Source organism: Salmo salar, chromosome 09 (genome assembly GCF_965601325.2).
Source record: "Salmo salar chromosome 09, fSalSal1, whole genome shotgun sequence".
NCBI classification, from domain to species: Eukaryota; Metazoa; Chordata; class Actinopteri; order Salmoniformes; family Salmonidae; genus Salmo; species Salmo salar.
In genome coordinates, this window is record NC_138299.1 from 123874281 (window position 1) to 123890418 (window position 16138).

General features: G+C 43.6%; 1 protein-coding gene across 2 annotated transcripts; it reads left to right on the top strand.

Annotated features, from left to right (window-relative positions):
• The first annotated feature begins 1554 nt into the window (after positions 1-1554).
• Positions 1555-16134, top strand: ppp1r14ab (protein phosphatase 1, regulatory (inhibitor) subunit 14Ab). Of its 2 annotated transcripts, XM_045724408.2 has the most exons (5): positions 1555-1950; positions 11759-11839; positions 12043-12072; positions 12306-12394; positions 13104-13249. In XM_045724408.2, the coding sequence occupies exons 1-4, from the start codon at positions 1753-1755 to the stop codon at positions 12351-12353; spliced, it is 357 nt and encodes a 118-aa protein (XP_045580364.1). In that variant the 5' UTR covers positions 1555-1752; the 3' UTR covers positions 12354-12394; positions 13104-13249. The 2 variants fall into 2 exon arrangements, with proteins under 2 accessions (XP_045580364.1, XP_014069555.1); XM_014214080.3 differs by lacking the exon at positions 12306-12394 and having other exon boundaries at positions 1604-1950; positions 13104-16134.
• The last annotated feature ends 4 nt before the right edge of the window (positions 16135-16138 follow it).

Consider the following 16138-nt stretch of genomic DNA (forward strand, 5'->3'; position numbering starts at 1 on the left):
TTGTTCATGTCTTCCAGTGTTTGGTGATTGGAAAGGTGAGCAGACAATACCAGCTGCAAGCATCCTCTAGTAGTAGGTATAATGTCCTATTAGTTATGTAAAAAAATGTGCTGTTTAGGAGTGTGTGAATGGGGGTGTGCAGATATGAGTCAAAGTCCAGTGCTTACAGCAAGGGCAAACTAACAGACATGAGTAAATAAGTCAGTGGGCTGCAAACAGGGTTTATTGCATGGTGCAACGCTGAGTATAACCTAAAACCAAATGGCTTAGTACATCAGTAATAGTCATTATTATCATATCTACTACAGGCAGCTGTGTTTATAATGAAGGCAGGGCTTTTGAGCACAGGGGGATGGATGTAGTAGAAGAAGACAACTTTATTGATCCATTTGCCTTAGTCTTCAGAAAAGAAGACAGAAACACTCAAAGGTTGGAGCAGAGGACAGCCGCAGTGGAGCGCCTGCACAGTTTTAGGTGCCTTGCTCAAGGGCACAACGGCAGGAGATGGCATTTAGGACACTGATGCCAGTAACCCTCCCGTTGCTGGACCAAATATTGTTTCTTCCCTTCGGACATTGGTTTTGAATCTGCAACCATCTAGTTCAGGGTTTTCCAACCCTGTTCCTGGAGAGCTACTGTCCTGTAGGTTTTTGCTCCAACCCTAATCTAGCACACCTGATTCTAATAATTAGCTGTTTGATAAGATGAATCAGGTTAGTAACACCTGGGGTTGAAGTGAAAACCTACAGGAGGGTTGCGCTCAAGGAACAGGGTTGGAAACCCCTGCTCTAGTTGCTGGCCCACCTCTCTATTAACCTCTAGGGGTGTGTTGCATTTAACTATATCATTGTCATTGAGGTATGACAGTTTAACAGTTTAAGAATAACCTTAAAATGACCAAATATTCTCCTCTGCTGTGTTCATGATTTATGGGGGTGCAGGCTTTCTGGATATAAATAACCAATGAAAATAGAATGTATATCCAGAGAGAAGCACTAGGCCCCTCAAAATCAAATCTAGACCATAATACCAGTTCCACTGCTTTTCCCCCCCCATCATTCCCCTCTAATCAGGGACTGATTTAGACCTGGAACACCAGGAGGATGCAATTAATTATCAGGTAGAACAGAAAACCAGCAGGCTCCGGACCTCATAGGGTAAGATTTGAATACCCCATGCACTAGGCCTCATTGAGATACATAGAGGATTCATCTTTGTATCTGTGCCATCATAGCGTCTGTGACAGCATGGGCAGCGCCATAGAGGCATCTCCAATATGAAGTAGTTCATTTTCTTCTTTCTTTGATTGGCTGATCAGCTGGAGAGATCAGCCAATGAAGTGGGAAGTCTGACCCAGTTGACTACATTACAATGGTGAAAGCCTTCAATGTTGCTTCCCATGGTAATAGGCCTTGAACTTTTAGACTTCCCTATTTGTAGGCTAAATAAATATAAATAGTGGTGACTATGATGGTGAGTCATTGTAATTTCCCCAGAATACTCAGTCACTCACATATTTGGCGAATTCTTGTCACACAATTCAGAAAGTGTAGAACTTCCTTGGAGCTAATCTCAATCAATTAAACAGTCATCACATTGCTCTTGGCGCACAACAGTTACCCGGGTCTGTATGAGTGTGGCACTAGGACCCATAGCCGATTTCTCCACCAGTGCGCTACTATTGCCAATGATAGTGCACTTCTTTAACTCCCTTGGTCCATAGTCTGCACGTGTCTGTCATCCGAAGTGGATATGGCTGCGAACCGGGTCGGGAGGAGATGTAACAACAAAGTCCATTCCCCGAGTAGGGGTCCAGGTAGGGACCCAGGGCTTAGCGTGCAGAAGAGGCAAGCAAGGGTCACGGTAAAGTACAACAGAAAGGAGCTCAAAAGACGCTTGGATGTGGAGAAGTGGATTGACTGTAGTCTGGACGAGCTCTATGTGGGCAGGGTGAGTCCCATCTATTTGAAATTAAAACGGATTTCTATTGATAGGCTACGCATACAGTCACATACCTAGACAATGGGAAACATTTATTTGACTTATTGTAAGAATCCAAAAAGGGTTTTACGCAATAACAATTATTCAGTTTAGCATCAGTGTCCACTGAATGAAATAAAGCGATTTTGGCAGCAGCTTCGGGGTACGCAATCCACTGTAGCGCTGCACATCACTCTTCAGTGGGACTTAAATCACTATAATGAATATATCGGTTTGGCGTATTTGGGTACAACGGTTACGCAGCGATGGCGTATTTTCAGTCTCCTCAAGATATGTAAGTAAAACTATTCACAAAATTTGACTGGAGTCGGTTTTTCAGAGATTGTACTGCCTAGTGTCCCTTGCGGTCTGGGATGTGGCTACGACGTTAATCCATTTTACGTGGGGGGTTGCCTGCCTTGTCTCCTTGCGCCCTGTCTGCTTGACATTCGATGAATCAAGGATGTGTAGATAGGTGCCTTCTAGGCATAGGGCCAAATGACTGTCTAGTCAAAACACTGCCTGCCATAATGGTAAATTCGTGGTCTCATCGAATCAGAACGATGGTATTGTGCACGTGTTTTCGTATCAGACACTATTAACTGGACACTTGTCCTCTTAGCTAATACTACAAGCAAACATTTCTGAGTCACCAGAAGAAAATGGGATTAGAATAAACTACAAAGCCATTAGCATGGCCATGGAGCACATGCACAGGACAATAAGGTTAACCATGTCACGCTTTGTTTTCGTTTACACCCTTTTTAGCCTATGACCCTATGTCAATGTTCTTTGCACGTGATCCTTCTCTACATTCATTAAGGAAATGCGGCTATTGTCTGTGAATTTTATTAGCTGAACAAATATTATCACACTTCATAGCACAAAAAATAGACTTGACATCCAATGCAAAATACAAAAGTAGATATGGTAGATTCCCTTCATGTTGTTCCATTCCTGTTGTATGTAAGGGGATGGATGGTCATTGGAGGACATTATACTCCAGATGAGTGGGAAAAGCTGTCTCGCTGCCAGGGGTGACATGGGAATGATCAGAAAGTGCTTCCAGAAATATAACAGGTCTGTGGCAGGCTGCCCAGGTCGCTTATTCTTTGCTGCTTTACATGGACAGCCTTGAGGGTTTATGGGCTTCTGGCTGACAAAACAGGAGGACCCTGGGGGACCTGGTGTGGTGTGTGGCATCACCAGTGAGGGTAGGGTCACCAGAGGATGTTGGTGGGCATTGGGCCAAGGCACTGCATTGTGGTGGCTGTGTGAGTAGGCAGGGTCGGGGACGATGGTTGATGTAAGGATGGGGTCGGTGCTATGGTACAGATGTTAGGATTATTCCATACCAATAATCTCTCCATCAGACACAACCATCTCCTGCTCAGAGTGTATTTAACTAGAATGCTATAGAAACCTGGACGCCTCGTGTTGACCTATTTGAGTCTAAAGCCTTCTGGGTGGGTCTTTTTTTTTCTTCTGCAGAGCAATTAGCAGTCTGTTGTTCAGCATCTACTTTCTACATCCAATTCGTAACACAGTAATAAAACATGGTAGTAAAAACTCAGTGTCTACTGCAAAGACCACCACCTGACAGATGCTACCTAATAGCAGGAGCTAAAGCAATGCTGTCACAGGGGGATGTCTCTGTAGTGACCATTATACAACCACAATGACAGTAAAAACTGCATCAGTGAGCCATCATATATACATATATATATTATAGCGTCTCTCCACATACACTTAAAGAATAGAGAATATAGAAATATTGCATTTGATCATGACAGTTTGATCTTCTTACCATTCTGTTTCTCGTGGGTGGATACAGTAAACACACTCATTGTCTTGCTCTCTCATAAACACACACATGGCCACAGCTTTATATCTATGTTAATTAGTTCATTGCTTTGCTGATAGTGGAGCAAGCATGTGTAACGATGGTGTAATCAGATCTCCCCCATACTCATTTCCTGCTACACCAAAGCCCACCCTGGCTGGCCCTGCAACGTGAAAACCCCCTGACCAGGCCTGAACGGATGCTAACTATCCCAGTTATTGATTGATGACATCTTTGTTTTCTGGGATGATTCTTATGAATGGGGGGGATGGTGGTTTAGGGGAAGTGAAGGTCCCATATGTCACCAAAGAGCACAAAGAGAATCCCCCCCCCCCTAACCCCCCCCCCCCCCCACCCCCCCATCACTGAGCCTGTTATTGAAGCATTGAATATAGCGCATCGCTTGGCCCATTATCAAGGGCCATTAGTCTTGTATCAACGCTCAATCGGAGGCCCAGATTAAGACCCCCGCAGTGTTCTGCTGTCTGTGTGATTGTCTCCCAGGCTCGGAGTCTTTTCACTTTTTAATCCCGTCCCACCACTACACCCAGTCATTATTACCATTCTATTGAGTCGTCACGGCCCACTAAGCCACACAGATGTGACAGCCAGTTACCATTGCAAACTGGGAGAGAAAAACATCAGAGAAGTAAGGATTTTAGAGTGCAATTGTTTATTTTTGTAGAAACAATCAATATCTAATGGATGTGAAATATCTATTGTAACTGATCTATAACAACTGGTTCCCCAACAAATGCAATTTGTCAAAGACATGGAAATGAATTTCATAAGACTCAAATAACATGACATAACTGTGTTTATCTTGAACCAGAGCACCTGCCCACAATTTAGTTGATGGATGAATAACCTAATGAAATGCGTTTAATTTGCATGCATATGTAGATGAGATAAACAGCCATCAATCAACTGATGACCAGGCCCATTACCTGGTGTAGAGAGAACCTCTATTGGAAATCTCGCTGTGTCCGGTCATATCTCAATCATTTGATATGAAGTCAATAACCACACAATCAATAACCATGATTTCACTGACAGCACTAAACCCATATTTTTCCCTTACATTCTTGACAATGAGACATTTTGGTAGTGTTCAGACCAGATGTCCTAATAATGTTGGAATTAATAGTAGAGCATGTGTCAAACTCATTCCACAGAGGCCCGGGTGTCTGCGGGGTTTCGCTCCTCCCTTGTACTTGATTTGCTGAAGTTAAGGTCACTAATTAGTAAGGAACTCCCGTCGCCGAGTTGTCTAGGTCTTAAGTGAAAGGGAAAAAACAAAAATGAGTTTGACACCCCTGTACCTGATTATTATTATGTTTATGTGCTGTAGCAGCGAGTAACTGTGGGAATGCATCGGGCGAAAAGTAGTCACCATGTTTTGAATAGTAATGACTTGTTAGAAAGTGACAGCAGGGGATGGCCATCTGCCCTGATGGAAAAAGGGATAGAGGTTGACATATTCTGGTCTGGGGAGACGAGGTGTGAGAAAGGGTAGGAGAGAGAGAGAGAGAGAGAGAGAGAGAGAGAGAGAGAGAGGGGAGAGAGAGAGAGAGAGAGAGAGAGAGAGAGAGAGAGAGAGAGAGAGAGAGAGAGAGAGAGAGAGAGAGAGAGAGAGAGAGAGAGAGAAGTATGTCATACAGGCAGTAAAGAGGATGTGAAAGTTAGAGTGGGAGAGAAGTGAGTGGGACAGACGAGCGAGTAGACGGATCGTGAATCTGGGAATGTACAAGTTAATGTAGTATATCAGGGGTAGATAGAGACTGTAGTGGTTCTGCATTTAGAAGTTTGCCTGTTGCAGGATATGCAATGGAAGGGAGAGGGAATGGTGGTGTGGAAAATTGAGTAAAGCCAGATAAGCGTCTGTCAGTACTGCAGGCTCTGGAGTAAACCCAACAGCTGAGGGTTATAACACGATGTGCACAAACCGACCCACAACAATGACTTTAATGATGAGAAATTATAATATTTTGTGTCAGTGCAATGTACGGGCTCATTATCGGTGAAGTATACTGTATTGAGGCTGAATGGTTCATGTGTGTATCGATTCGTTTCAGTTATTTTATTGTTTATGTCCTTCCACCTCAATGGTTTATGGAAATTTTTGAAATGTGTGTACATTTAAAGTGTGGTCGCTTCACTTGTAAATGCATTTACTTTCCGTCAGTCTTCAGATAAACCTGACATGGTATTTTGACCCGGATTTCTGTTGCGCCAGACTGGGACAGGCCACTTACTGTATCAGGGTGTTGGCTATGGAAAACATTACACAGAAATGAACACAGGTGCACAGCTGGACACAGGGACCAGTGGACTACATTACCACCCAGAGTACCCAAGCAAACAAAAAAAAACATGACCCTCAACCCGCTGGCCTGGAAGTGATGTGGACTAAATTGCTGCCTCTACTGATGCTGAACTGGGTGTAATGTCGCTCTCTTTCTCTCTCTCTCTCTCTCTCTCTCTCGTGTCTTTCTCTCTCTGTGTCTCTCTCTCTCTGGTGTGTGTGTGTGTCTCTTTCTCTCTCTGTGTGTGTGTGTGTGTGTGTGTCTCTGTGTGTGTCTCTCTCTCTTTGTGTGTGTGTGTGTGTCTCTCTCTCTTTCTCTCTGTGTGTGTGTGTGTGTCTCTCTCTCTCTCTCTCTCTCTCTCTCTCTCTCTCTGTGTGTCCGTCTCTCTCTGTGTGTGTCTGTTAAAACACACTGCTGGCTAAACTAGAACCACAGATGAAAGGGAGTTCGTTAAAAGTATCATTGCTAGAAATACTGGTGTGGGCTATATCTTCTGATCGTCGCGAATGTAGGCTACATGAATCAGCTAGCTACTTAGTTTGTTTTGACAGCCTAGCTAACTAAACTCAGCAAAAAAAGAAACATCCCTTTTTCAGGATCCTGTCTTTCAAAGATAATTTGTAAAAATCCAAATAACTTCATATATCTTCATTGTAAAGGGTTTAAACACTGTTTCCTGTGCTTGTTCAATGAACCATAAACAATTAATGAACATGCACCTGTGGAACGGTTGTTAAGAGACTAACAGCTTACAGACGGTAGGCAATTAAGGTTACAGTTATGAAAACTTAGGACACTAAAGAGGCCTTTCTACTGACTCTGAAAAACACCAAAAGAAAGATGGCCAGGGTCCCTGCTCATCTGCGTGAACGTGCCTTAGGCATGCTGCAAGGAGGCATGAGGACTGCAGATGTGGCCAGAGCAATAAATTGCAATGTCCGTACTGTGAGATGCCTAAGACAGCGCTACAGGGAGACAGGACAGACAGCTGATCGTCCTTGCAGTGGTAGACCACGTGTAACAACAACTGCACAGGATCGGTACATCCGAACATCACACCTGCATGACAGGTACAGGATGGCAACAACAACTGCCCGAGTTACACCAGGAATGCACAATCCCTCCATCAGTGCTCAGACTGTCCGCAATAGGCTGAGAGAGGCTGGACTGATGGCTTGAAGGCCTGTTGTAAGGCAGGTCCTCACCAGACATCACTGGCAACAACGTCGCCTATGGGCACAAACCCACCATCGCTGGACTGACAAAAAGTGCTCTTTACTGACGAGTTGCGGTTTTGTCTCACCAGGGGTGATGGTCAGATTCGCGTTTATTGTCGAAGGAATGAGCGTTACACCGAGGCCTGTACTCTGGAGGGGGATCGATTTGGAGGTGGAGGGTCCATCATGGTCTGGGCGGTGTGTCACAGCATTATCGAACTGAGCTTGTTGTCATTGCAGGCAATCTCAATGCTGTGCATTACAGGGAAGACATCCTCCTCCCTCATGTGGTACCCTTCCTGCAGGCTCATCCTGACATGACCCTCCAGCATGACAATGCCACCAGCCATACTGCTCGTTCTGTGCGTGTTTTCCTGCAAGACAGGAATGTCAGTATTCTGCCATGGCCAGCGACGAGCCCGGATCTCAATCCCATTGAGCACGTCTGGGACCTGTTGGATCGGAGGGTGAGGGCTAGGGCCATTCCCCCCAGAAATGTTCGGGAACTTGCAGGTGCCTTGGTGGAAGAGTGGGGTAAGATCTCACAGCAAGAACTGGCAACTCTGGTGCAGTCCATGAGGAGGAGATGCATTGTAGTACTTAGTATCTGGTGTGGCCACCAGCTGCATTGACTGTTACTTTTGATTTTGACCCCCCCCTTTGTTCAGGGACACATTATTCAATTTCTGTTAGTCACATGTCTGTGGAACTTGTTCAGTTTATGTCTCAGTTGTGGAATCTTGTGATGTTCATAGAAATATTTACACATGTTAAGTTTGCTGAAAATAAACGCAGTTGACAGTGAGAGGACGTTTCTTTTTTTGCTGAGTTTAGATACATGAAGCAGTTAGCTAGGCTACGCTGTCAAAACAAGCTAACTAGATTTGGCTTGGAACCTACTACTGGTGGTATTCATTTGAAACTCATGTATGCAGGAAGAGAGGGCAGGGAGGGGACTCAAGATTCACACATTTTTGAGAAATGATCTACTTTGATGGGCAATTCGTTGCATTTAAAGTTACGCGAGAAAATAGACTAAAAAGGGCATTATTTTCATAGAGCCCTCCTATCTGTACACCTGCCTGCTCATCTTTACAATTAGCCTCCTGCACAAGTAAGATAGAACTCAAGGAAATACAATTATAGGACACATTAGCCCACCCGACATCACACATCCCCCTCACAGAACATTTGAATGTGACCTAAGGATAATGTGCAATCCAGACTTGGACAATGAAAGCAGTTGAATCCCGATAAAAGCATTGCATCCGCCTAAAGTGACTAACTCATCCTGACAGGCCTGACACATCATGTTGGTCCCACATGGAGGCTGTGTTTACTCAACACTTCCAGGAATGTGATTTTTAGCTGCTCATTAACCCCAGCATTACTAGCACTAGTTCTAGCGGCTGCCAGCTAGGATGAGATGAGAGGGGTGGAAAATGAGCTATGGGTTTGCTTAATTGGTAAATATACAGCATGTATAATTGAGCATTACAATCATTATTTTGGATGTTATGGTATGAATTAAGATGCTTTTACAGAATAGATCTGCTGATGTCCACAATGTGTCGTTTTACTACATGTATATTACAATACCATGTATTACACACCTTGTTGTGTCTGTGTGGTACGTGTATGAGACTGTTTGTGGACTTGCTCACGTGGCTGTGTTTCTCTATGCCTGTGTGTGTGTGTGTGGGCAGTATGAGACAGTATTTCATTGGCATTTGGAGTTGAAAGAAAGGTCAGGGATGCCTGGGTAGGAAGGGACTGCTTGGATCTTCCTGGACGGACCTTTACACTACCGGAATCAGAATCGCTAAGTCGTCCTCCCCCACGACACCCACAGACAGACCCCAATGGGGCTGGTTAACCTTACTGCTGAGCATTCAGGTCAGACTGAACTCTCTATTGGCCTGTTGTGTGAGTGTCACTAGTCAACATGTCACACACCACACCCATGTTGTCTTTGTTGTGTACTACGGTTGATGTTTGGACTAGGTTCTGAAGACAGCCTTCCATCTAGTCTACAGTGATATTTACAGTCGTCTTCATCAATTTCCATATTTTGTTATTCAAAGAATCTCTGCCTTACCAAAAAGGGCAATAAAAACCGATCAGGGTTCATTTTTGGCTCAGTATGTTGATAGCAGCACATCATGAATAATGGCCTTTGAATGTGCTGTTTGTGCCAATGAGCAGACTTGCCCCAAGGGAAAAATAAATAAGATGGAATCTCACCATGCAACTCTTGGTCAGTGGCTAGAAATCACTTTGGAATGCTGTTCAGCGTGAGAGTAGTAGTTTAGATTACGGGTGTGTTGGTGACGACAGCATTTTACTGAACAAAAATACAAACAACATGTAAAGTGTTGGTCCCATGTTTCATGAACTGAAATTAAAGATCCCAGAAATGTTCTATACGCACAACAAGCTTATTTCTCTAAAATGTTGTGCACAATTTTGTTTACATCCCTGGTAGTGAGCATTTCTAATTGGCCAAAATAATCCATCCACCTGACAGGTGTGGCATATCGAGAAGCTGATTAAACGGCATGATCATTACAAAGGTGCACCTCTCTAAATTGTGCAGTTTTTCACACAACACAATTGGCATGCTGACTGCAGGAAGATCCACCAGAGCTGTTGCCAGAGAATTTAATGTACATTTCTCAACCATAAGCCGCCTCCAACGTCATTTTAGAGAATTTGGCAGTACGTCCAACCGTCCTCACAACCACAGACCACATGTTTCCACGCTAGCCCAGGACCTCCACATCCAGCTTCACCTGCAGGATCTTCTGAGACCAGCCACCCAGACAGCTTATGTAACTGTGGGTTTACACAACCCGAAGAATTTCGGTAGAAACTGTCAGAAACCGTGTCAGGAAAGATAATCTGCAAGCTCCTCGTCCTCACCAGGGTCTTGACCTGACTGCAGTTCGGCGTCGTAACCAACTTCAGTGGGCAAATGCTCACCTTCGATGGCACGCTGGAGAAGTGTGCTCTTCACGGAGGAATCACGGTTTCAACTGTACCGGGCAGATGGCTTGTATGGCGTTGTGTGGGCGAGAGGTTTGCTGATGTCAACGTTGGGAACAGTGCCCCATGGTGGGGTTATGGTATGGGCAGGCATAAGTTACGGACAATGAACAAAACTGCATTTTATCATGGCAATTTGAATGCACAGAGACACCGTGACTAGATCGTGAGGCCCATTGTCGTGCCATTCATCCGCTGCCATCACCTCATGTTTCAGCATGATAATGCACGGCCCCATGTTGCAAGGATCTGTACACAATTCCTGGAAGCTGAAAATGTCTCAGTTCTTCCACACCAGATACTGACTGGTTTTCTGATCCACCTTTCTTTTCTTTTTTTTAAAGGTAACTTTTACCAACAGGTGCATATCTGTATTCCCAGTCATGTGAAATCCATAGATTAGGGCCTAATGAACTGATTTTCAATCTAGTGATTTCCTTAAATGAACTGTAACTCAGTAAAGTCTTTGAAATTGTTCCATGTTGCGTTTTTTACATTTTTGTTCAGTGTAGTTAATGATCTGTGAAAATGTCCCAAAGGAATTAAGTGCATAGACAGTTATACAAATAGTCTCTGCTTTCCTCTGAGACTTTGGGGGGGGGGCTGAATGCACTGTTTGAGTATGACCAATTTAGGAGGCCGTGAGAAAGCGTAATGGATGCTATCTGTGATGGAGAATGTCTGGCCTTGATGGTGGTGGCTTCCGTCCCTACAGCATACCTAGACTAGTAGTAGCCAGGGTGGGGGTTCGTTCTCTCTCTCTCTTCTCCCTCCCCCACTCTCTCTGTCTCTTCTGTCTCTCCCTGTCGCTCTTCTCCTCAAAGGCATATCCTCACATGCAGTCTTCCTACTGAAACTAAATCCTACTATTTATGGAGGCACTTTGATGACCGATTTCCAACAGCAGCGCAGCCATCTAAATAATACATATTTTTTCCCAAATCATCCTTAGCCCTTAACTGCCAGCCCACATGTCAAGCATTCTGCATCATGCATATGATGACTCAACAGCCGACATGGACGGGACGCACACACACTGCAGTGCTTCAGGGTCTGTGAATATCTCAGGGTGTTGCACTCTAAAAACACGCACAGCTTTTCCTCTGTGTCTGTAAGACCCACGCAACACATAACTCAAAGCAAGACCTGTATTTTTGTCCTTTAGTGAGTGACCTATATATTATATGCTTGTATCTGAGCCTGTCCTTTACATATAATGGCGTATGTGATAGCCGTATGTTAGTATACTGCCCCTGGGCAGAGGTTTAGCGGAGGATGCCCAGGACAGTATCCTAACATGCAGCTACAGGATGTAGTGGTGGATGGGTGGACAGTTTGACTGACGCTCTGTCACCTTGTGTCCCCAGGAGGAAGAGATGCCAGAGGAGGTGAACATTGACGAGCTGTTAGACCTGAAGAGTGACGAGGAGAGAACGCACAGGCTCCAGGTATACTGTACTACTCACTAGCGAAATCATCTGAAGACATTATCATTTGATCAATTTAAAAACGGTGTGAACAAGTTGTACTGTTTTTGATTGTGGGACTAACAGTAATAGCTGTCGATTTGGTTGCTGTTGAAAATATATTGTTTCAGCAGCAGGCTGGCCAGTTGAACTAAAATCTTATTTGGTCTGGGGATTTTTTCCAGGAAATGTTTCACACCTGCAATAACACAGAGGTAAGTGAGGAAGTCTATAAACAATAGTAATATCTCACAATATGTTTAAGATTGTTTTGGGTAGTATTTTATGCCATTAATGTTCCCGAGACTGAGTATATAGACTGTTACGGTGAAGGGACCAATCAGAGAATAGGGTTACAATGTCATTATAATGGACCAATCAGAGAACAGGTTTATGATGATGTCATTATTAAGGTATCAACATTTCAAGAAATGTCCTGGTTTTCCAGAAGTCCTGGTTGGAGGATTCTGGATTTTTCCTGCTTATTCCCTCCTGATTTCAGGAATCCTCCAACCTGGAATTTCGGTGGGAAACCAGGTAATTTATTGAAAGTTCCCGGAATTTTGTGACACTGGTCCCTTACAATGATTATAAAATCATAACCTGCTATCTGATTAGTCAATGTGAAGGGACCAATCAGAGAACAGGGTTATGACTATGTCATTATTAAGGTTGCAAAATGACTAATCAGATGGCAGGTTATGACAATGTTATGATGAAAGGACCAGTCAGAGAACAGGGTTATGATGATGTCATTATAAAAGGACAAATCACCACTGATCAAGTCTGGGTTGAGTCCCACCCAAGTCATAAAAAGTGTGGCTTGAGCCAAGTCCAAGTCCTAAACTCCAGTACTACAACACTGCCTTCCTCCCTCTCTCTGTCACCTCCTTGCTCTTTCTTTCAGTCAAATAAGTAACTAATGATGACTCCGCATATATTAGCCGACAATGCTAGTCTTGTCCCTCTTTCACACTGTCCCTGTATGCTTTGTGATCAGCATTACTCAGCCTGTCCATTATGTGTTGACAGACCCCCCCCCCCCCACACACACACACACACACACCCACGCATATTGATATCATACACACAAAATGAATGAAGTGCTATCTCTGAAACATGTTCCCTTGTTGTTTCACTGTGAATTGCTCAACATTACCAACACTGTGTATCACTGTCTCTCACTGTATCCATTCTGAGCATGTTTCATATGATGACTGATTGCCCTTCTTCCCTGCTAACACAGGTTTTCATCAAGGAGCTATTGTTGAAACTCCACGGTCTGCAGAAACAGGAGGACCTCCACAACGATGGCATCGAACAACCCCAGCTACACGTCTTCCCCAACCGGCAAGACTCTCCAGACCGAGAGGTGATCTGAAGGCCTTGTTATGTTACCCTTCAAACCCAGCACCCCATTCCCTAGCCCGATGTCATGGACCTTATCTGAAAACATGCATAACATTGAGTCTTGAGGGTCTATACACTTTGCGCTACACACTGTCAAATACACATTAAATAGCTAGCCAGATCTGACCACTTATTAGAAACATTGCAGACACCTTATCTGTCCACACACACCACAATGCACAGGCAGTCCACGCAACATTTGGACCTGTACAATGTCATATGAATTATGTTTTATTTTTGTTCACTTATAAAGTGTCCGAATTGTGTGAAACAGGATGCTTCTCTGTTGGGTCGCTACTGCTACTTGTGTTCTGTGTTTCCTCGAATTGTTCTGCTGTTCTCTCTTTTTTTCCCAGTACATTGTATAATGCTTTTATTGGAAACCCCATGAAGGTATCAACTGTTGGTCTGTGTCTTATGTTGGGAGATGCACCTCTGATTCTGTTTAGCTCATAAACCATAGTCGAAGAGTCCAGCAACATACTGTAGATACCAGTGTCAGTCTGAAGGTAAGAAAGACCACTGAGCTTTCATATATCCCAATGGGTTAGTCGATGGTACCTAGCTACAAGCAGGCCTACCATCTTTTCAAACTGTATCAATCAACATGAGACAAAAGTTAATGTGGTCAAGTGGAAGAAAAAATCTCTCTCTCTCTCTATATATATATATATATATATATTAAAAGGGGGAGAAATATTGTGTTGTGATATTCCCAATGATTTTAATGACCATAAATAGTGAGGGAAAAAAGTAATTGATCCCTTGCTGATTTTGTACGTTTGCACACTGACAAAGAAATGATCAGTCTATAATTTTAATGGTAGGTTTATTTGAACAGTGAGAGACAGAATAACAACAACAAAAATCCAGAAAAACGCATGTCAAAAATGTTATAAATTGATTTGCATTTTAATGAGGGAAATAAATATTTGACCCCTCTGCAAAACATGACTTAGTACTTGGTGGCAAAACCCTTGTTGGCAATCACAGAGGTCAGATGTTTCTTGTAGTTGGCCACCAGGTTTGCACACATCTCAGGAGGGATTTTGTCCCACTCCTCTTTGTAGATCTTCTCCAAGTCATTAATGTTTCGAGGCTGACGTTTGGCAACTCGAACCTTCAGCTCCCTCCACAGATTTTCTACGGGATTAAGGTCTGGAGACTGGCAAGGCCACTCAAGGACCTTAATGTGCTTCTTCTTGAGCCACTCCTTTGTTGCCTTGGCTGTGTGTTTTGGGTCATTGTCATGCTGGAATACCCATCCACCCATTTTCAATGCCCTGGTTGAGGGAAGGAGGTTCTCACCCAAGATTTGACGGTACATGGCCCCGTCCATCGTCCCTTTGATGCGGTGAAGTTGTCCTGTCCCCTTAACAGAAAAACACCCCCAAAGCATAATGTTTCCACCTCCATGTTTGACGGTGGGGATGGTGTTCTTGGGGTCATAGGCAGCATTCCTCCTCCTCCAAACACGGCGAGTTGAGTTGATGCCAAAGAGCTCCATTTTGGTCTCATCTGACCACATCACTTTCACCCAGTTGTCCTCTGAATCATTCAGATGTTCATTGGCAAACTTCAGACGGGCATGTATATGTGCCTTCTTGAGCAGCGGGACCTTGCTGGCGCTGCAGGATTTCAGTCCTTCACGGCGTAGTGTGTTACCAATTGTTTTCTTGGTGGCTATGACAGCTGGGACAGCTGCCTTGAGATCATTGACAAGATCCTCCCGTGTAGTTCTGGGCTGATTCCTCACCGTTCTCATGATCATTGCAACTCCACAAGGTGAGATCTTGCATGGAGCCCCAGGCCGAGGGAGATTGACAGTTCTTTTGTGTTTCTTCCATTTACGAATAATCGCACCAACTGTTGTCACCTTCTCACCAAGCTGCTTGGCGATGGTCTTGTACCCCATTCCAGCCTGTGTAGGTCTACAATCTTGTCCCTGACATCCTTGGAGAGCTCTTTGGTCTTGGCCACGGTGGAGAGTTTGGAATCTGATTGATTGCTTCTGTGGACATGTGTCTTTTATACAGGTAACAAACTGAGATTAGGAGCACTCCCTTTAAGAGTGTGCTCCTAATCTCAGCTCGTTACCTGTATAAAAGACACCTGGGAGCCAGAAATCTTTCTGATTGAGAGGGGGTCAAATACTTATTTCCCTCATTAAAATGTAAATCAATTTATAACATTTTTGACATGGGTTTTTCTGGATTTTTTTGTTGTTATTCTGTCTCTCACTGTTCAAATAAACCTACCATTAAAATTATAGACTGATCATTAGTTTGTCAGTGGGCAAATGTACAAAATCAGCAGGGGATCAAATACTTTTTTCCCTCACTGTACATAAAGCTACAAAGGATATATTTTCATGAAGACCAAGCAGTATTGCTTGGTAGGTTGTCAACTGTCACTCACAAAGTGTGTTTAGGCTAGCTATTACGGAAAATGTAAGGTAACATTTAATCTGTCAGCAAAACCAGGTAATTTATTTCTTACCAAAGTGTTTGTATATCTATAGATGGAGTGCTGAGGATTTTCAGTCAGCTAAAGGATAGTACCCCAAGTGCTTTACTGTGCCCACCAGGTACACAATGTTTCCTAATGTTTTGTTTTGCGTCATTTTCAACACGGTTTGTAAATGTGTAGTTCTCTGGCTGGTTGTAATTGCTTGTATATTGGTTTGAATACATTTTAAATTCAGCTTTTCCAAGAGTAACTTTAAATCATTAGGATTCATACAGTATAGTGTTTTATAGGTTAGAGGCTGTATTTACATATTACTGCAACATAGTGTTGAATGTGTTTTTTTTATTTAATTGTTTTATTTTTAGATATGACTTATGGATAAACAGCGCCCTCTCCTGGCTA